Raw genomic sequence first — 21,169 nt, 5'->3', positions numbered from 1 at the left:
CTCGTCATTTTTTTACACAAACCTTCCAGCCACACTGTTTTAAGATCTTAGACTTTTCCATTTCCCAGGCACACCAGCGCAGCTTCCAGTGCTTGTAACGTCGTAATTGGACTTTCCCTCTCTGTGGCTACTCAATCCCAACCATCACACACACACACGCACACACACACACACACTCACACTGGCTGACGGCTTGTGAATAGTCGAGCCAAGTGTCTCGGACAGGTCTTGTGATCGCTCAAACAAAACAAGATGAGAGTGGATTAGGATTAAACCTTACTACAGCTGGCATCTACGCTGAATAAACGGATGAAGGCTCTGATAAAGGGCAGCGATTGTTTTGAAAGGAGGTTTGCGTCGGCCTCCACTCAAGACCTGTGACTCAACTATGAACATCAACATTCTCCCAACACTAACACCTAACTGACCTCTGGCTAGACTGTAGCCCTTTTTGTTCACTTTTCTGTTCTCGAGGAACTCTGAGCACACCTGACACCAATCAGTCCATCAAGACCTACCCTCTTCCACAGTATGAAAGCAGCGGCCTTCATCGTCGTAACAACTGAGGCAGATACTATTTTTGTTATTTTAGCCTCATGGTGATATTTTTATACACCTGAACTGTCAAATTACACTGTTACATTTAGCCTGCTATCTATCTGCAGTAATCATATTTATGTCTTGTTGTGCAGACATCCATTTACAAATGTATCTGTATAACATTTCCCACGACTAAATTTATGTTAATGTAGCTTCTCCATCTTGCTACATCAAATCCTGCTACATTTTTAGTACATATCCGATTAAACACGAAAAGTTTTTAAAAATATGTAGTATGCTGTGTTGTCTGCTTGTTATCTGCATCTTGCATCCTCCACAGTCCTTCATCTCTCTATAAAGACTTCTTTGTGATCCCAAACAGGACCAGATGTTGGTAGTGTGACTCCCAGCGGCACTACAAGGAAGTGGTGGGAGACGTCTGACTCTCAAGGACTCCGCTCATTCATGCGTGATTGTAGGAGGTCAAAAGCTGCAGTATCACACAGTGACCTGACCTGTGTGTGTGTGTGTGTGTGTGCGCATTTGCTTTAAAGGATGTGGCTGACAATATTATCTATTTTTGTTTGTATCAGCAAATCCCATGAAAAGACCAAAACCAACTATTTGTTAATCTGTCTCACAGTACTTCATGATTCTTCACATGTCTGTGGCAGTCAGTTGGAAACCCATTTTTTCCCCATCGAAAATGCACTTTTTAAAAGCAGATAACTCCTGGGTCTGTACTTTTATTAAAAGAAGAACAGCTCAATAATTTCCTAAAACAGCTGTGCACTGTAGTTTTTTGCAGTTAGCAGTGCATCTGCTGGGGACTATTTTCAGTTGCAGATTTGAGCACTAGTGAGTATTTTCAGCCGAACACCGCCAAAATAAAATATGCATACAGTATATAAACTGTGTATATGTACTGTATGTGTATATATATACACATACACTCACATTAATGTATATACATACATATATCTGCATATACTATATACATATACACATACACACACATTTGATCTAAGTAAAGACTTAAAAAATACATAAAATCTATGTGGGCAAAAAAGTAAAAAAAAAGTATTTTACATGTAATGGAGATACATATGCAGATTATTATTATTTTCTCTTATTTTGTTAACCACTCTCATATATGATAAAATATGTAATTCTTCAACAGAAATATAGAATACCACCAGAGTTATCCTTTATATCTGAATGTGCATGTTGTAACAATCATTATTTCACCAGTGAAACTGGTTCTGGTTTGTCATTTCTGAAAGCGTTCCAGCGCTGAGATGCTGAGGCCTGAAAATAATTAAGACCTGATATTGAGATCTTGGCAGTGTGTCGCAGTGGTGTTGAGACCTGTAGACCATCTATCACAAGATCATATCACATGTTTGTGTTTTGATGGCCAAATAGGCTGGTAGAGGCTGTTAGTGGTGAAGAATGTTGAAGAGCAGCAAAGCCGCACTGTGATAACATTTCATTACACATAAAAGTCCTGAATTCAAAATCCTGCTTCAGTAAAAGGACAAAAGTATCATCAACAAAATGTTCTTTTAAAATATCAAAGTTAAAAATAAAACTGAAAACTGACTGGTTTATATTATATATTACATTGTTAGATTTTGAATACTGATGCATAAGACACATAGTTGTGCAGCTAATTTTAACTACTGGGTTTAACAAGAATAAATAAAGTTCCGCTTCATAAATTATAACAAAACAAAACATATTTTGGACTTTTCACTGATTGTTACTTTTTTGGTGAAATATTGGAAAGTGAAATCAACATGTTTGTTTAAAGTAGAAATCTTTGTTGTTTGAACTGCTGACAACTCATATATATTAAATGATATTATCGTATTTAATATGCTGATATTTTGCAAAATGAGCATTTCTTCTGCATTTGGGCCGCTCGTTCACATGTAGACCGCATTTTAGGCCACTAAAACTGATTTTAAAACACCTTCTAACATGCAAATTTTGAAAACTGTAGTTCTTGTGTATTGTACATGTACATGCAAACATTGACGTCAGATCACACATGGCCATTGTTGCTGTGTGTAAGGGGGCTGAAACAGCAACAATGGTGGACTGCTGGCTAGTTTACATTTGTTTTTTTTAGAGAGCAGACAAACTATCCATTTTTTTTAAATCTGTATATGTGTGGTCAAGTCCTGAGCTTACAAGGAGCCACAACGAGACAATACATTGCATTTTGTAAGCTTATCATGCTTTTTATTGAATATCTTAATGTGTGAAATGGTTAAGAACTATAGCTGGCAGATAGATGTAATAGAAAGAAAGCAAATGAAATACTCAAAGTATTGAAAAACTGTACTTAAGTAAAGTACAAATGTGAGCTAAAATGGAAATATCAGGAATATATTTCCTCTTATTTCAGCCCCTTCTGCAAAGTTAATATTTTCTAGTAGATATACAGCACGCTGACAGATTCATGCATGAAAGGTATATTTTCTTTCTGCATGTCTGCATCTCAGATGTAATCTAATCTTCACTTCAGATCATCTTGTCATTTTGTATTGAATGAAAGAAGCATCGCAAGTCTTGTATCAGCTTGTACCGAGAATTCCTGCGCCGGAGTTGATGAATTATGGTTTGATATGCACTGCAGCAGATAAACTGAGTAATTCAGAGTACATGGGAAAGTTTTGTCCTGACCCAGTTCGTGCCTCAGCGAGGAGAGGGCACCTGAGGACTCGAGGTTACCATTCCTTGCGTGCCTCTGACCCTCGCTGGCTCACACACCTATCGCTGCTGCCAAGTTTACTCGCTCTGAGCTTTCAGATGTTAACATCACCTGCAGTACCCATAATTGCTCCGTGTTACATTTCTTCCCATCCTTGAATGATAACTGCAGGGGACAAATATTGTTATTATGTTTATCGGCACAGATTTCTGCCTTTCATGTCCGGCCAAAAAAAAAAAAGGGAGTTGTAGTAGAAACTGATAACTGCCCATATGCAGAAAAAACTGTATTTATTGCTTTGTGTAAAAATAGGCCCTCACTCTTTTCTTTCATGCTTCACTGGATTAAAAAAAGAATTTAAAAAAATCTTTTAACTACTGTTTCCAATGCTTTGGTGGCTTGCGCTCTTTCTGAATGTGTGTAAAAGTATTAAAACCTGTTGAAAGGTCAGCTGGTTTCAATGCCAATATCATCAACCAGAATCCAGCTATGAAATCCAAAGCCAAGTGTCATGTTACAGAAGAAATATTCAGCTTCTGATTACCGGGGGTCAAACCATGTCTTATGAAAGTCCTCAGATCGTGTACCATAATGTTTGCGACCTTTGAACCATTGCTGTGCAGCACGAGCGGCAGTGGCAGAGTGGAAGCTTTCCACTAATCAGAAGTTAGCGATTCGATTCCTTGTTCCTTCAGTCTGCATGTCAGTGTCCTTGGGCAAGATATTGAACCTGAAATTGCTTCTGGTGTGTGAGTGGATGAACGTGGTATTGTGACTGCACTATATGACTGCATCACATTTAATATTCATCTTAATAGAATACCAGCTGTACCAGTAGCTATGTGTATGTATGGTTGCAATTGTATATATATGAATATTACTCAATGTTTTGTCCTATTTTTCACTGTTTGGGAACCTTTTTTCTTCATTTTTTCTTCAACCTCTGTCCTTTAATATGTTGTTTTCAGCTTGTGGTGTTATTCTATACATACTTTCCTTATAGGGACATGATGTACATCATTAAAGTTTAGGGTGAAGGCTTGGGGTAAGGTTAGGGTCTCCAGGAAATGAATGTAAGTCTATGTAATGTCTGCAAAAGTGATGGAAACACAACTGTGTGTGTGTGTGTGTATTTATACTTGCTACATAGTGAGGACAGGTTTTTTAACCAACAGAGTGAGGACATTCTGGCAGGTCCTCACAATTTCAAAGGACTGTTTGAGGTTCCAGACCGGTTTGTAAGGGTTCAGATAGATTTAGGTTTACGTTAGGGTCAGGGTTAGGCATTTAGTCATGATGGTTAAGGTTAGGGTAAGGGGCTGTCAATGAGGGTCCACACAAAGATAGAAGTAGTCTCTCTCTGTCTCTCTCTCTCTCTCTGTGTGTGTGTGCGAGTGTGTGTGAATTTCTTTGACCTTAATAATTACAAACATACACACACACACAAACTTTAAAGAGCAGCATGCTCATGGCCGTGTTCCCAATATTGTTCAATAAAGTTTCCAAAAATGCCATTATGCCATTATTATGTCAGTCAGAATTTTAAGAAATACTACAACCCTGATGCTGTGTGAAAGTAAATAAAAAACTGAGTGCAAACAAATTGTGTTTAGTGGCAACGGTTTTTTACAAAGTTTTCCTGAGTACATGTAGTAACATCTTTTATCCAATCATGTGTTCACAAAGTGGTGAACCTCGCTCCATCCTCGCTTGTGAATGACTGAGCCTTTCCAGGACACTCCTTTTGTAGCCAATCATGATGCTATCACCTGTTACCAATCAACCTGTGGAACATTCCCTCAAGTGCAAAATGTCTTTCTAGGCAAACCTAGAGGATCTAGTGCAATAACTACATTCATTGTAATGCAATAGTTACATTCATATTAGTGCAATAAATACATTTATTATTGTGGAATAAATATAGATATTCTAGTGCAAAATTACATTGTGTTAATTTATTTTGCTAATTATTTTAGAACCTATGTTGTTGGCTGTGGATGTTTGAGGTCATAATTAGTTGAGGAGTTGTTTTGGACTTCATTACGTTGAGAGGTGTTTCTAATATCCCTTTAAAGGGAATTTTTACCTCATTTTATGTGGCTCTCCAGTCTGCGTCAATGGTAAATACAAATCAATTGAAGTGTGTGCTATATTGAGAAAGCTGTATTTCATCGCCTGACTTGATAAAATACGGCTGCTGGAAATGTAGCGAATTCACAAGCGCAGAGAACAAGCTTTGTTTTTGAGCGTCACCACTTCCCCTGGCTACCCAGAAGTGAGGGACTAGATATCCAAGCTGAAATAGCCTGCAAACCACATCACTGCACGCTTCAAATGACGTCGTCGGTGGACGAAGAAGCACAGATTTTGCAGCAGCAAAATGCAGCTTTCTCAGTCAATATAGCATAAACTGATGAAGTTACTGCTTTGACTGCATTTACCATCAACACTGACTGGACATCCACTTAAAATATGGCAAAATTTCCCTTTAACTATGACCTCAGTCATACAAATATGGTTGAACTTGCACTTGATGACAATGTCAACAAAAAGTGAACATTATGAGCCGAGTACAGATTGAAGTTATGTACAGGTGTACCTAATAAAGTGGCCACTAGATATATATGATTATAGTAGCATGGAATGAGTTGATTTAAACAACCTTTTGTCATGACCCGTGCCATGCACGTCAGTTTTTGCTAAGTTTCCCATTGTGTGTTGTCTTTGTCTAGGTTTTGTTTCTTCCTGTTTTATTTTGAAGGTTCATGTTATGTGTCTTTGGTTTTCTTTACTTCCTGTGTTTTCCCTCCCGTGTGATTGTCAGAATGTTTCCACCTGTGTGTCATTAGTGTTCCCTCCTTTGTGTATTTAAGTCCGTGTCTTTCCCCCAGTCTTTGTCGGGTCGTTGTCTGTGTCACCTAGCCTAGTCTGTGAATCCTTGTTGCCCATGTTCCCTTGTCATAGTCCTAGCCCTAGCCACACCCAGTCAGTGAGTGTTTGTCGTTGTGATTCCTTTGTCCTGTCCGAGTCGTGTTTCATGTAAGTGTGTTTTGTTGCGTTTTCTCTGTTCATGTCAGCACCGTGTTTTATGTGATTGTCTCGCTGTCTTGTCTTTGTCTGCTTATTGTCAGTAATCCAGTAAGCTGTTCTTATCTTTGTTCATGTTCATGTCTTGTTTTATGTTAGTGTTCCACCGTCATCAGTGTTGTCTGTATTTCCCTTCCCATAGCCGACGCCCAGGTTCATAGTGTTTCGTTGCGTCCTCCCTGTCCATGTCTGTGCTCTCTTGTTGTCTACGTTATATCACCATAGCCATAGTCTCATTGTGTTTCTTCGTTGTGATATCCTTGTTCTTGTCCGTGCCGTGTTTATGTGAGTGTGTCTTTGTCCATTTGTCGATTCACCCAAGCCTGTCTTTTCCGTTGCCCTTTACCACAGCCACAGTCTTCATTCGTAAGCCATCATTTCCTCTTTATGAGTCTTTTTGTTGTGTAACTAGTTTCTGTTTGATTATTTTTGTTATTTAGATTCTTGTTCCTCCGTTTGCTAGGAGTGTATTTTGAGTTGTTTGTTTTTCATATCTAGTTCCTTCAGTAGTCAGTTCTGTTTTCAAAGCCCATTATCCTTTCCTCCTTCTGGAGTGTTTTCTGTTCTTTATTTTATTCGTTGATAGTTATTCACAGTCTTGTCCCTAGCACTGTTGTGTCTTGTGTTCATGTCCATCCATCCATCCATCCATCTTTATTTGTAAAGCACAGTTTAAATAAACTCAAAGTTTCCAAAGTGCTGTACATAAATAAAAAATAAAAAATAGGCAGTAAAAACAGACAATAAAAATAGAAACATACTACATAAAGGGTAAAATACCTGTGCACATAAAATAAACAATCTAAGAGGTGATAAAAGCCAAGGAAAAGAGGTGCATTTTAAGAAGAGATTTAAAAGTGGCCACGGAAGAGGACTGCCTGATGTGCAGCGGCAGTTCATTCCAAAGTTTAGGGGCGACAACAGAAAACGCTCGGTCCCCTCTGAGCTTCTGCCTTGTTTTGGGAACCCTCAGGAGCAGCTGGTCAGCTGACCTGAGGGAACGAGTAGGTGCGTGAGGGTGCAGAAGCTCAGAGAGGTACACCGGGGCAAGGCCATTTTGGGCTTTAAAAGCAAATAAAAGAATTTTAAAATGAATTCTAAAATGGACGGGTAGCCAGTGAAGTGAAGCTAAAATCGGCGTTATGTGCTCAAACTTTCGAGTGTCAGTTAAAAGACGTGCAGCTGCATTCTGCACTAGTTGCAGACGTGCAATGGAGGACCCGCTGACCCCCATGTAAAGTGCATTGCAGCAATCAAGCCGAGTGGTTACAAAGGCATGTATTACTGTTTCAAAGTGCTGTCTGTGCAGAAAGGGTTTAATTTTAGCGTGTTGTCTGAACTGGAAAAAGCTGGTTTTTACCACGGCTATAATCTGGCTGTCGAATTTAAGCTCCGCGTCCACTTTTACCCCCAGATTGCTAACTATGGGTTTGGCAAACTGCGCCAGGGAACCCAGGTCGACTGGGGAGGTCGCAGAAGTACCACCGAAGACAATCACTTCAGTCTTGTTCTCATTAAAATTTAAAAAGTTTTGAGACATCCAAGCTTTGACATCTTCCAAACAGTTTAAAAGTGGCTCAAGTGCAGAGGAGTCAGCCTTTTTGTACATATACATGTACATGTACAAAAAGGTGTGTACATTCCCTGTGTTGTTTCATTGTCGTGTGACTCCTTCTCCCATAGTGTGTTTTAGTCATAGTTCCCCGAGTTGTAGTTTTCGTTGTTTTGTCTTCTTGTTAATAAATTTGCCCTTCTTTGAATCTACGTCCCCATTGTGTCTGCATCTGGGTTCAACCCTTAGTTCTCCTTTAGTTTCCCCTTAAATCCCACCTTCCTGACACCTTTAAGCTGCGTAAGAGGCATCAGAAGGAGGAAACTGTATGGTAGAAAGGAAGCAGTTCTGTTTTACAGGTGCAAGTGTTTTATGATTTATTTGTGCCCCCTCTCATTCCTCACTGTTTGTCTATTAGTCTCGCTTTCTTTTTCTGCTGCTGGGTCATCCTTCCTGAATTCATTCACAGGGGACAAAACAACAACGTTAAGTATCTCAAGGCCAAGCTGGAGTACAGGAAGATAAAAACGCAGGTTCCCAGGCCCTGACAAACAATACCTTGTGCTGCATCACTGCCTGGTCACTCCTACTGTATCGCCTCATCCAACCAGACGCACAGCACTTCAGCCTTCGCCTGCCTGGACTGACTCGAACCCAGTCGTTTATAGATTGACCATCCGACTCATGCACCATGTCCTTTACGTTCACTGTCATGACAATGCTTCTGGGCTCTTCCACGGTGATCGCTTTTGTCTTGCAGCCATCGAAGGAGGAACTTGCAGCTTCTGCAGACTCTGCTGTTCCCCCTCACAGGTCAGTATCAGACTCGCAGACTGTGCTGTCTTCTGCTTTTGTGAGTGCTAACATTTCTTTGTATGCAGGGAACATTTTAGAATAATTCTCCCTCAAGATTGACAAAGTAATTATGAAACATCTTGTTATGTCAAAGAGTTTTTTGAAATGGCCTCAGTGCTTTGGACTCTCAGATTACGTGTTGTAATGTGTTGATGCGTGCCTGCCTTTCCACATGGGTTAAAGGGAAGTTCTGTGTAAGACCCACGGTCACTTTGACCATTGGCTTTTCCAAGAATGTGCGGAGATGTAACACACTGTTCTGTTTAAGCTTCAGCGGTGTTATCGGTAACTTAGTCAAACATCAGTGAAGTCCTCACATACTTCATCGAGGGCACTAAGAGAGCACTAAGCGTTAACATCCACATCTGGCAGGTATTTATAGAATAAATATATAGTACACAGTGGCAACTAACTAATGCATTTTTTTCTGTGTAAACACAGTGATTTATTTTTTTAGGAAAATTCCAGGATCCATTTCTTTGCATTTCTGTTCAATATTTTTTAATATTACGTGCTGTTGAAGTGACTTGAGTGCTGTGTGGTGCTCAGGTGCCAGGGTGAGTCACTGCAATCCATCAGGAAGGGGCTCCTCAGGGCTCTGAACTTGCAGGCTGAGCCACAGTTGCCTGCTGGTGGGCTAGATGGTGTCAGAGAGCAATGGAGGAGGACCTTCACTGACACTGCTCACAGAGCCATGGATGCTGCGAGTGAGTGGAACTTTCATAGATCTCATACTCTTCCTGCTCCTCTTCATCGTAAATCATCTTCACTCTCTTTTTGTTTCCTGTGTCCTTGCAGTTCCGGCAGTCCCTGGCTACTCTGTGTCAGCTGATGGCGGAAACAGTACAGGCGTGAAGTGCTGTTCCGTGGCCTCTGAGATCTTCATGAAAGGTATGCAACAATATGTGTGTATATTCGTGTGTACTCACATGCACTTATATATGAAGAAATACAGCAATGCGTGTAAACTCTATTTTTCTGTTTTCCAGATCTGGGATGGGACAGCTGGGTGATCCATCCAGCCAGCCTAACTATCATTGAGTGTGCACTCTGCAGCCCAGAAATGAACACTGTGCAATGTCCATCATCCCTCACCAATGTCCAGGAATCCGACTCACAGGTATAATTCTCTATTTGAAGTGTGTGCAAACCATAATTATCTTGTAGTGTACTGATTTACATTTACATACATTTGCAATACTTTTTTTCCCAAAATACAAAGACATCCAGCTGAGGTGAGCAGAAAAGATCCCGCAGGTGTGTGTGACACAGCGTCAGCGTGTCGGTGTTAGTGCTCAGATGGACTGAAACCTGCGTTCTGTCAGATGCATGAAATTCTATTTCAAAAATACTCAAAGTTTAACTTCAAGTAAGAAAAGTACTCACTCTGCAGTAGAAGGATTTCTTTTGCGTTACCTGGATCCTAATGCATTAATGTCATATCTTATCTTATCTTAATGCATATAATGTGTGACAGGCGCTGTAGAGACTGTTGGGTAAACAATCAGATTTGATCAGCCGATCGCACGTTTTGTTTGTAAAATGTTTGTTTGCAAAACAGCTGCTTAAATAGCAGCTTTTATATATGTATATTTATATGTAAAACCCCACTATAGCATGCAACAAATGTTTGCATTGTGTTTACTGCAGTGAGCGAACATTTGCAAGAACAAACTGAACATTATACCTTAGAGGAAAAAGAAAACTTGGATACTGCTGTGCAGTTCCTGCAGTATGAATATCAAACTGTGTTACTGAGTCCTCCTCTCCTTGTCCTTCTTCAGGTCCAGGTGCCATGCTGTCAGCCCACCTCCCAGGCTGTGGTGCCCATCATCTACATGAATGAATTCAGCACTGTCATCATATCCTCCGTGCAGCTGCCCAGCAGCTGTGGCTGCGGACGCGTCAACGTCCAGCAGCCAGGCGAAGAGTAAACTTTGATTTATGGTCCTGAGTATGTGACATCTGTGAGCCACCTGGCGCCCACACAACACACAAACACTTCTGCTGATTTTGTAGACTACTTCTCTTTAGTTTCAGGTCTTATCTTAGATCCTTGCAACATGTCTTCTGAGTGTTGAGCGTGGGAACCAAACCAAAAATGCATTTCTGATATATTCAATTTCTCTCACACCAGGAGCTTGAAAGAGCTGCTCAAGAAGTGAAGCTGACACTTGTTGGATTCATGCTGCCAGTTTATCATTACATAAATCTCATGAGTGCTATTTAAAGCTGCAAACTGTTACTGAGTGTTCCCTCCAAAAATGCTAGACTGTCCAGAGCCAAAACCTTTCACAAGCCCGTCGTCTCCTCAGAATAAATATAGATATTCTAGTGCAAAATTACATTGTGTTAATTTATTTTGCTAATTATTTTAGAACCTATGTTGTTGGCTGTGGATGTTTGAGGTCATAATTAGTTGGGGAGTTGTTTTGGACTTCATTACGTTGAGAGGTGTTTCTAATATCCCTTTAAAGGGAATTTTCACCTCATTTTATGTGGCTCTCCAGTCTGCGTCAATGGTAAATACAAATCAATTGAAGTGTGTGCTATATTGAGAAAGCTGCATTTCATCGCCTGACTTGATAAAATACGGCTGCTGGAAATGTAGCGAATTCACAAGCGCAGAGAACAAGCTTTGTTTTTGAGCGTCACCACTTCCCCTGGCTACCCAGAAGTGGGGGACTAGATATCAAACATAGCAAACCACATCACTGCACGCTTCAAATGACGTCGTCGGTGGACGAAGAAGCACAGATTTTGCAGCAGCAAAATGCAGCTTTCTCAGTCAATATAGTATAAACTGATGAAGTTACTGCTTTGACTGCATTTACCATCAACACTGACTGGACATCCACTTAAAATATGGCAAAATTTCCCTTTAACTATGACCTCAGTCATACAAATATGGTTGAACTTGCACATGATGACAATGTCAACAAAAAGTGAACATTATGAGCCGAGTACAGATTGAAGTTATGTACAGGTGTACCTAATAAAGTGGCCACTAGATATATATGATTATAGTAGCATGGAATGAGTTGATTTAAACAACCTTTTGTCATGACCCGTGCCATGCACGTCAGTTTTTGCTAAGTTTCCCATTGTGTGTTGTCTTTGTCTAGGTTTTGTTACTTCCTGTTTTATTTTGAAGGTTCATGTTATGTGTCTTTGGTTTTCTTTACTTCCTGTGTTTTCCCTCCCGTGTGATTGTCAGAATGTTTCCACCTGTGTGTCATTAGTGTTCCCTCCTTTGTGTATTTAAGTCCGTGTCTTTCCCCCAGTCTTTGTCGGGTCGTTGTCTGTGTCACCTAGCCTAGTCTGTGAATCCTTGTTGCCCATGTTCCCTTGTCATAGTCCTAGCCCTAGCCACACCCAGTCAGTGAGTGTTTGTCGTTGTGATTCCTTTGTCCTGTCCGAGTCGTGTTTCATGTAAGTGTGTTTTGTTGCGTTTTCTCTGTTCATGTCAGCACCGTGTTTTATGTGATTGTCTCGCTGTCTTGTCTTTGTCTGCTTATTGTCAGTAATCCAGTAAGCTGTTCTTATCTTTGTTCATGTTCATGTCTTGTTTTATGTTAGTGTTCCACCGTCATCAGTGTTGTCTGTATTTCCCTTCCCATAGCCGACGCCCAGGTTCATAGTGTTTCGTTGCGTCCTCCCTGTCCATGTCTGTGCTCTCTTGTTGTCTACGTTATATCACCATAGCCATAGTCTCATTGTGTTTCTTCGTTGTGATATCCTTGTTCTTGTCCGTGCCGTGTTTATGTGAGTGTGTCTTTGTCCATTTGTCGATTCACCCAAGCCTGTCTTTTCCGTTGCCCTTTACCACAGCCACAGTCTTCATTCGTAAGCCATCATTTCCTCTTTATGAGTCTTTTTGTTGTGTAACTAGTTTCTGTTTGATTATTTTTGTTATTTAGATTCTTGTTCCTCCGTTTGCTAGGAGTGTATTTTGAGTTGTTTGTTTTTCATATCTAGTTCCTTCAGTAGTCAGTTCTGTTTTCAAAGCCCATTATCCTTTCCTCCTTCTGGAGTGTTTTCTGTTCTTTATTTTATTCGTTGATAGTTATTCACAGTCTTGTCCCTAGCACTGTTGTGTCTTGTGTTCATGTCCATCCATCCATCCATCCATCTTTATTTGTAAAGCACAGTTTAAATAAACTCAAAGTTTCCAAAGTGCTGTACATAAATAAAAAATAAAAAATAGGCAGTAAAAACAGACAATAAAAATAGAAACATACTACATAAAGGGTAAAATACCTGTGCACATAAAATAAACAATCTAAGAGGTGATAAAAGCCAAGGAAAAGAGGTGCATTTTAAGAAGAGATTTAAAAGTGGCCACGGAAGAGGACTGCCTGATGTGCAGCGGCAGTTCATTCCAAAGTTTAGGGGCGACAACAGAAAACGCTCGGTCCCCTCTGAGCTTCTGCCTTGTTTTGGGAACCCTCAGGAGCAGCTGGTCAGCTGACCTGAGGGAACGAGTAGGTGCGTGAGGGTGCAGAAGCTCAGAGAGGTACACCGGGGCAAGGCCATTTTGGGCTTTAAAAGCAAATAAAAGAATTTTAAAATGAATTCTAAAATGGACGGGTAGCCAGTGAAGTGAAGCTAAAATCGGCGTTATGTGCTCAAACTTTCGAGTGTCAGTTAAAAGACGTGCAGCTGCATTCTGCACTAGTTGCAGACGTGCAATGGAGGACCCGCTGACCCCCATGTAAAGTGCATTGCAGCAATCAAGCCGAGTGGTTACAAAGGCATGTATTACTGTTTCAAAGTGCTGTCTGTGCAGAAAGGGTTTAATTTTAGCGTGTTGTCTGAACTGGAAAAAGCTGGTTTTTACCACGGCTATAATCTGGCTGTCGAATTTAAGCTCCGCGTCCACTTTTACCCCCAGATTGCTAACTATGGGTTTGGCAAACTGCGCCAGGGAACCCAGGTCGACTGGGGAGGTCGCAGAAGTACCACCGAAGACAATCACTTCAGTCTTGTTCTCATTAAAATTTAAAAAGTTTTGAGACATCCAAGCTTTGACATCTTCCAAACAGTTTAAAAGTGGCTCAAGTGCAGAGGAGTCAGCCTTTTTGTACATATACATGTACATGTACAAAAAGGTGTGTACATTCCCTGTGTTGTTTCATTGTCGTGTGACTCCTTCTCCCATAGTGTGTTTTAGTCATAGTTCCCCGAGTTGTAGTTTTCGTTGTTTTGTCTTCTTGTTAATAAATTTGCCCTTCTTTGAATCTACGTCCCCATTGTGTCTGCATCTGGGTTCAACCCTTAGTTCTCCTTTAGTTTCCCCTTAAATCCCACCTTCCTGACACCTTTAAGCTGCGTAAGAGGCATCAGAAGGAGGAAACTGTATGGTAGAAAGGAAGCAGTTCTGTTTTACAGGTGCAAGTGTTTTATGATTTATTTGTGCCCCCTCTCATTCCTCACTGTTTGTCTATTAGTCTCGCTTTCTTTTTCTGCTGCTGGGTCATCCTTCCTGAATTCATTCACAGGGGACAAAACAACAACGTTAAGTATCTCAAGGCCAAGCTGGAGTACAGGAAGATAAAAACGCAGGTTCCCAGGCCCTGACAAACAATACCTTGTGCTGCATCACTGCCTGGTCACTCCTACTGTATCGCCTCATCCAACCAGACGCACAGCACTTCAGCCTTCACCTGCCTGGACTGACTCGAACCCAGTCGTTTATAGATTGACCATCCGACTCATGCACCATGTCCTTTACGTTCACTGTCATGACAATGCTTCTGGGCTCTTCCACGGTGATCGCTTTTGTCTTGCAGCCATCGAAGGAGGAACTTGCAGCTTCTGCAGACTCTGCTGTTCCCCCTCACAGGTCAGTATCAGACTCGCAGACTGTGCTGTCTTCTGCTTTTGTGAGTGCTAACATTTCTTTGTATGCAGGGAACATTTTAGAATAATTCTCCCTCAAGATTGACAAAGTAATTATGAAACATCTTGTTATGTCAAAGAGTTTTTTGAAATGGCCTCAGTGCTTTGGACTCTCAGATTACGTGTTGTAATGTGTTGATGCGTGCCTGCCTTTCCACATGGGTTAAAGGGAAGTTCTGTGTAAGACCCACGGTCACTTTGACCATTGGCTTTTCCAAGAATGTGCGGAGATGTAACACACTGTTCTGTTTAAGTTTCAGCGGTGTTATCAGTAACTTAGTCAAACATCAGTGAAGTCCTCACATACTTCATCGAGGGCACAAAGAGAGCACTAAGCGTTAACATCAACACTCAAAATTCCAGGATCCATTTCTTTGCATTTCTGTTCAATATTTTTTAATATTACGTGCTGTTGAAGTGACTTGAGTGCTGTGTGGTGCTCAGGTGCCAGGGTGAGTCACTGCAGTCCATCAGGAAGGGGCTCCTCAGGGCTCTGAACTTGCAGGCTGAGCCACAGTTACCTGCTGGTGGGCTAGATGGTGTCAGAGAGCAATGGAGGAGGACCTTCACTGACACTGCTCACAGAGCCATGGATGCTGCGAGTGAGTGGAACTTTCATAGATCTCATACTCTTCCTGCTCCTCTTCATCGTAAATCATCTTCACTCTCTTTTTGTTTCCTGTGTCCTTGCAGTTCCGGCAGTCCCTGGCTACTCTGTGTCAGCTGATGGCAGAAACAGTACAGGCGTGAAGTGCTGTTCCGTGGCCTCTGAGATCTTCATGAAAGGTATGCAACAATATGTGTGTATATTCGTGTGTACTCACATGCACTTATATATGAAGAAATACAGCAATGCGTGTAAACTCTATTTTTCTGTTTTCCAGATCTGGGATGGGACAGCTGGGTGATCCATCCAGCCAGCCTAACTATCATTGAGTGTGCACTCTGCAGCCCAGAAATGAACACTGTGCAATGTCCATCATCCCTCACCAATGTCCAAGAATCCGACTCACAGGTATAATTCTCTATTTGAAGTGTGTGCAAACCATAATTATCTTGTAGTGTACTGATTTACATTTACATACATTTGCAATACTTTTTTCCCAAAATACAAAGACATCCAGCTGAGGTGAGCAGAAAAGATCCCGCAGGTGTGTGTGACACAGCGTCAGCGTGTCGGTGTTAGTGCTCAGATGGACTGAAACCTGCGTTCTGTCAGGTGCATGAAATTCTATTTCAAAAATACTCAAAGTTTAACTTCAAGTAAGAAAAGTACTCACTCTGCAGTAGAAGGATTTCTTTTGCGTTACCTGGATCCTAATGCATTAATGTCATATCTTATCTTATCTTAATGCATATAATGTGTGACAGGCGCTGTAGAGACTGTTGGGTAAACAATCAGATTTGATCAGCCGATCGCACGTTTTGTTTGTAAAATGTTTGTTTGCAAAACAGCTGCTTAAATAGCAGCTTTTATATATGTATATTTATATGTAAAACCCCACTATAGCATGCAACAAATGTTTGCATTGTGTTTACTGCAGTGAGTGAACATTTGCAAGAACAAACTGAACATTATACCTTAGAGGAAAAAGAAAACTTGGATACTGCTGGGCAGTTCATGCAGTTTAATATCAAACTGTGTTACTGAGTCCTCCTCTCTTTGTCCTTCTCCAGGTCCAGGTGCCATGCTGTCAGCCCACCTCCCAGGCTGTGGTGCCCATCATCTACATGGATGAATTCAGCACTGTCATCATATCCTCCGTGCAGCTGCCCAGCAGCTGCGGCTGCGGACGCGTCGACGTCCAGCAGCCCGGCGAAGAGTAACCTTTTATTCATGGTCCTGAGTATGTGACATCTGTGAGCCACCTGGCGCCCACACAACACACAAACACTTCTGCTGATTTTGTAGACTGCTTCTCTTTAGTTTCAGGTCTTATCTTAGATCCTTACATGTATTCTGAGTGCTGAGCGTGGGAACCAAACCAAAAATGCATTTCTGATATATTCAATTTCTCTCACATCAGGAGCTTGAAAGAGCTGCTCAAGAAGTGAAGCTGACACTTGTTGGATTCATGCTGCCAGTTTATCATTAAATTAAAAAATTCCATCTGGGAAATTGTGAAAGGGACACAGGGGGCTACTGCCGGGGGAACCATCTCTGTCAACATAGACATGATCATCTTTCACTGGGCAATGATTGAGGAGCTGTAATCACATTAAGTCTTCTGTGTGTGTGTATCTCTGTAATCAAGTTACCTGTATGTGCGTGCATGTGTGTGTGTGTGTGTGTGTGTTCATGTGTGTGTGTGTGTGTGTGTTCGAGCCGACAAAATTATCTACGTTTTAAAGTTTGAATGAAGTCTCTAGGAGAAACTATGGCGAAGCAGCGGACAATTGAAAAAGGCTGCAGTTTAAGTAAACAGCAGATATCAGAGGTAGTCAGTCCCTGATTAATGAATTGCTCTCAGCTGTGCCTGTGGGTTCAGCTCAGAGGTTGCCATGACAACTTGAGTGATTAGAAGCAGGCAGTATGCAGAGAGCAGGCAGTATGTAGTGAGATTTGGGTTCTGCGCACCTCCTAAACAAATCCCCCCCAGGAGAGAACTGTACCTCCTATCAGAGTGTACTATAGATCATCGGACTCCCGAGACCTTCCTGAGTCCAAATATCATCTCGTTTTATTCCTGAGACAACAACTTTTCTTTTTATGGTGATCTAAAGACAGGAGGCATTTCTGCTTTTCTCACAAAAACGCTCTGAATTTTTACATTGGAGTCAATGGAGAGCAGGAGGGAGCTGGCTGCACAAAAAGCCTCACTATTTAAATTCAGTAAGTCTCTTAGCTTTTTCGAGGGCATCACACGAAAGAGGACAAGTTTGTCAACAAAAATATCCAAAAATTATGTGTCTCCTATTCACCGTTTGGATTTTACGGCAATTTTAGAAAACAATTTCAGGCGATTTCTCACCGGCTGTCTCACTCTGAGTGATGACATCACCCACTCTAGGGGGAGAGATTTTGAACATTTTTTGAGAAACTTGATGGTCTTCAGATGGTCATAGCTCGAAAACCGTAAGAGATATCAAAAAATGTGCTGAGGTTCATTTTGAGCCGACAAAATTATCTACGTTTTAAAGTTTAAAAGAAGTCCCTCGGTGAATGTATGCCTGAGCTACAGACGTTTGAAAAACTCCAATTTCAATCTTGTTTTTTTCGCTTGTCCCATTCATTTCTTATGGAAAATTTATCGCAGTTTTTCGCGTCCTAAGACTTTTTAAGAAAAATAATAGCACACCGATCCCGATCAAACCGCACGTTTTGATATATAATTTGCGAGGGTTTTCTCAAAGCTGCGGGACGAGTTAAGGGACGAAAATTTGGAGGAGGATGAAAAATAACTAGAAAATTCCCTCTGGGAAATTTTGAAAGGGACACGGGGTGTGTTTAAGCCGACAAAATTATCTACGTTTTAAAGTTTGAATGAAGTCTCTAGGAGAAACTATGGCGAAGCAGCGGACAATTGAAAAAGGCTGCAATTTGAGAAAACAGCAGATATCAGGTAGTCAGTCCCTGATTAATAAATTCGTCCCAGCTGTGTTTCTGTGGCTTTCTCCTCTGCTTCATGTCTCTGTTAACATGAATTAATGAACTGAATCAATAAACATGAATGGAGCTAATGCTAACGGAGCTAACAGAGCTAACACTAACGGAGCTAACAGCTAACGGTGCGAATAGAGCTAACGGCGCTAACGCTAACAGAGCTAACGGTGCTAATGGTGCTCACAGAGCTAATAGAGCTAACAGCGTTAACAAGGGGGCGGGGGGATGGGGTTTTCATTATGCATTTGTCTGTGTGTGTGTGTGTTTGTGTATCTGTCATTGTGTGTGACTGCGTATATGTGTGTCTTCGTCTGTTTGTGTGTGTGTGTCTGCTTGAACTACACAAGCAGCCCAACCAGCTCCTAGATGGAGATGTGTCTGGTATATGTGTGTCTGAATGTGTGTGTGTGTGCGTGTGTGCGTGTGTAACTTCTGCCCCACCTGCTGATAATTACCTCTGCACCTCTCCCACTGTTTACCTGTTCCTGTTCAGTTTTGACGTGCTTGTTTTTAATCACTTTTTAGCTGTTGGTTAGCCCTTTTTGTGTGTGCATTTGTGTGACTACTGTCTCAACCTCTTTGGCAAAGAGCTTTCTGAAGCTGAGTTTAACTGCTTGTTGGACGGAGATTGTTTTCAAACAATGCCCTTGTTTTGACTGAGCTCGTTAAGATAATCACTCTCAGGCTGGTTGTCCTGCAGGTGTGTGTGCGTGGGTTATTGACCGGTGTGTGTGTAAATGACAGTTGCACCTGTTAAACTCTTCCCTTGAAAAGCGGCTTTTTCGCTGTCGGTTTCTTCCGAACAACTTGCGATTGTGACAAAACCGTAGCTGCTATCAAAAAAACGATTACACTGTGAGATGCGGACAAGTCTGGGCCAGATGTACGTGTGTTTTATGTCCAGATATTCTTTAGAAAAATGACAAAATGGTCGACTTAAAAAGACTCTGCGACTCAGAGAACAGGAGTTTGTATTGTATGCAGTGAGATTTGGGTTCGGCGAACCTCCTGAACTAAATCCTCTGGTGAGAGAACCGTACCTCGTATCAGAGTGTACTATAGATCATCGGACTCCCGAGAACTTCCTGAGTCCGACCATCTCCTCGTTTTATTCCTGACACAACAACTTTTCGTTTTATGGTGATCTAAAGACAGGAGGCATTTCTGCTTTGCTCACAAAACAGCTCTGAATTTTAACATGGGACTTAATGGGAGAGCAGGAGGGAGCTGGCTGCACAAAAAGTCTCACTATTTAAATTCAGTAAGTCTCTCAGCTTTTTCGAAGACATCACATGAAAGAGGACAAGTTTGTCTACAAAATGATCCCAAAATTATGCGTGTAGAGTGTAATTTGTGGCCGTAGCGACGAGAAAAAGAGGAGATTTTCGGATCATTTTTAGACTCTGTGCCACTCTGTCCCCCACTCTAGCACGAACATTCCGCGCAATACACACCCATTATAATCTCAAAATTTCCCTCAAAACGATCACTGTCATTGAACAGTGACTGATCAAAAACTATACTACCAATCAAAATGTGGATGAACACACCAATAGACCAGACTTGGGTCTACATTTTAAAGTTTAAATAAAGTCTCTCGGTGAATGTATGCCTGAGCTACAGACGTTTGAAAAACTCCAATTTCAAGCTTTATTTTTTCGCCCGTCCCATTCATTTCTTATGGGAAATTTATCGCAGTTTTTCGCGTCTTACGACGCGAAAAACTGCGATAAATTTGAGAAAAGTAATAGTACACCGATCCCGATCAAACCGCACGTTTTGATATATAATTTGCGAGGGTTTTCTCAAAGCTGCAGGACGAGTTAAGGGATGAAAACTTGGAGGAGGATGAAAAATAACTAGAAAATTCCCCCTGGGAAATTTTGAAAGGGACACGGGGTGTGTTGGAGCCGACAAAATTATCTACGTTTTAAAGTTTGAATGAAGTCTCTAGGACAAAGTATGGCCGAGCAGCGGACAATTGAAAAAGGCTGAAATTTGAGGAAATTTCCCCATTCATTTCTTATGGGAAATTTATCGCAGTTGTTTGCGTCTTACGTCGGCCTTCGATGGTCATAGCTCGAAACCGTAAGAGATATCAAAATGTGCCGAGGGTCATTTTGAGCCGACAAAATTATCTACGTTTTAAAGTTTGAATGAAGTCTCTAGGAGAAACTATGGCGAAGCAGCGGACAATTGAAAAAGGCTGCAATGTGAGAAAACTGCAGATATCAGAGGTAGTCAGTCCCTGATTAATGAATTGCTCTCAGCTGTGTTTCTGTGGCTTTCTCCTTGTCTGTCTCTGTTGATCACCTCAGCTGTCTGTGTCTGCTTCTCTCCTCTGCTTCATGTCTCTGTTAACATGAATTAATGAACTGAATCAATAAACATGAATGGAGCTAACGCTAACAGAGCTAACTGTGCTAACAGAGCTAACAGAGCTAACGGCGTTAACAAGGGGGCGGGGGGATGGGGTTTTCATTATGCATTTGTCTGTGTGTGTGTGTTTATGTATCTGTCATTGTGTGTGACTGCGTATGTGTGTGTCTTTGTCTGTTTGTGTGTGTGTGTCTGCTTGAACTACACAAGCAGCCCAACCAGCTCCAACATGGAGATGTGTATAGTATATATGTGTCTGAATGTGTGTGTGTGTGTGTGTGTGTGTGTGTGTGTGTGCGTGTGTGCCTGTGTAACTTCTGCATTTGTGTGACTACTGTCTCAGCCTCTTTGGCAAAGAGCTTTCTGAAGCTGAGTTTAACTGCTTGTTGGACGGAGATTGTTTTCAAACAATGCCCTTGTTTTGACTGAGCTCGTTAAGATAATCATTCTCAGGCTGGTTGTCCTGCAGATGTGTGTGCGTGGGTTCTTGACCGGTGTGTGTGTAAATGACAGTTGCACCTGTTAACTCTTC

At 41.4% G+C, this 21,169-nt stretch overlaps 2 protein-coding genes across 2 annotated transcripts; both read left to right on the top strand.

Annotated features, from left to right (window-relative positions):
* Positions 1-8,356: 8,356 nt before the first annotated feature.
* Positions 8,357-11,829, top strand: gsdf (gonadal somatic cell derived factor). The gene is made up of 5 exons (XM_041960382.1): positions 8,357-8,711; positions 9,303-9,460; positions 9,552-9,644; positions 9,743-9,873; positions 10,538-11,829. The coding sequence occupies exons 1-5, from the start codon at positions 8,590-8,592 to the stop codon at positions 10,685-10,687; spliced, it is 654 nt and encodes a 217-aa protein (XP_041816316.1). The 5' UTR covers positions 8,357-8,589; the 3' UTR covers positions 10,688-11,829.
* Positions 11,830-14,375: 2,546 nt separating this feature from the next.
* On the top strand, positions 14,376-16,481 carry LOC121623282 (growth/differentiation factor 6-B-like). The gene is made up of 5 exons (XM_041960521.1): positions 14,376-14,598; positions 15,099-15,256; positions 15,348-15,440; positions 15,539-15,669; positions 16,332-16,481. Exons 1-5 carry the CDS (start codon positions 14,477-14,479, stop codon positions 16,479-16,481), a joined length of 654 nt encoding a protein of 217 aa, XP_041816455.1. The 5' UTR covers positions 14,376-14,476.
* The last annotated feature ends 4,688 nt before the right edge of the window (positions 16,482-21,169 follow it).

This window comes from Chelmon rostratus, chromosome 19 (assembly GCF_017976325.1).
Source record: "Chelmon rostratus isolate fCheRos1 chromosome 19, fCheRos1.pri, whole genome shotgun sequence".
Classification (NCBI taxonomy): Eukaryota; Metazoa; Chordata; class Actinopteri; order Chaetodontiformes; family Chaetodontidae; genus Chelmon; species Chelmon rostratus.
This window is presented reverse-complemented; position numbering and strand designations above follow the sequence as displayed.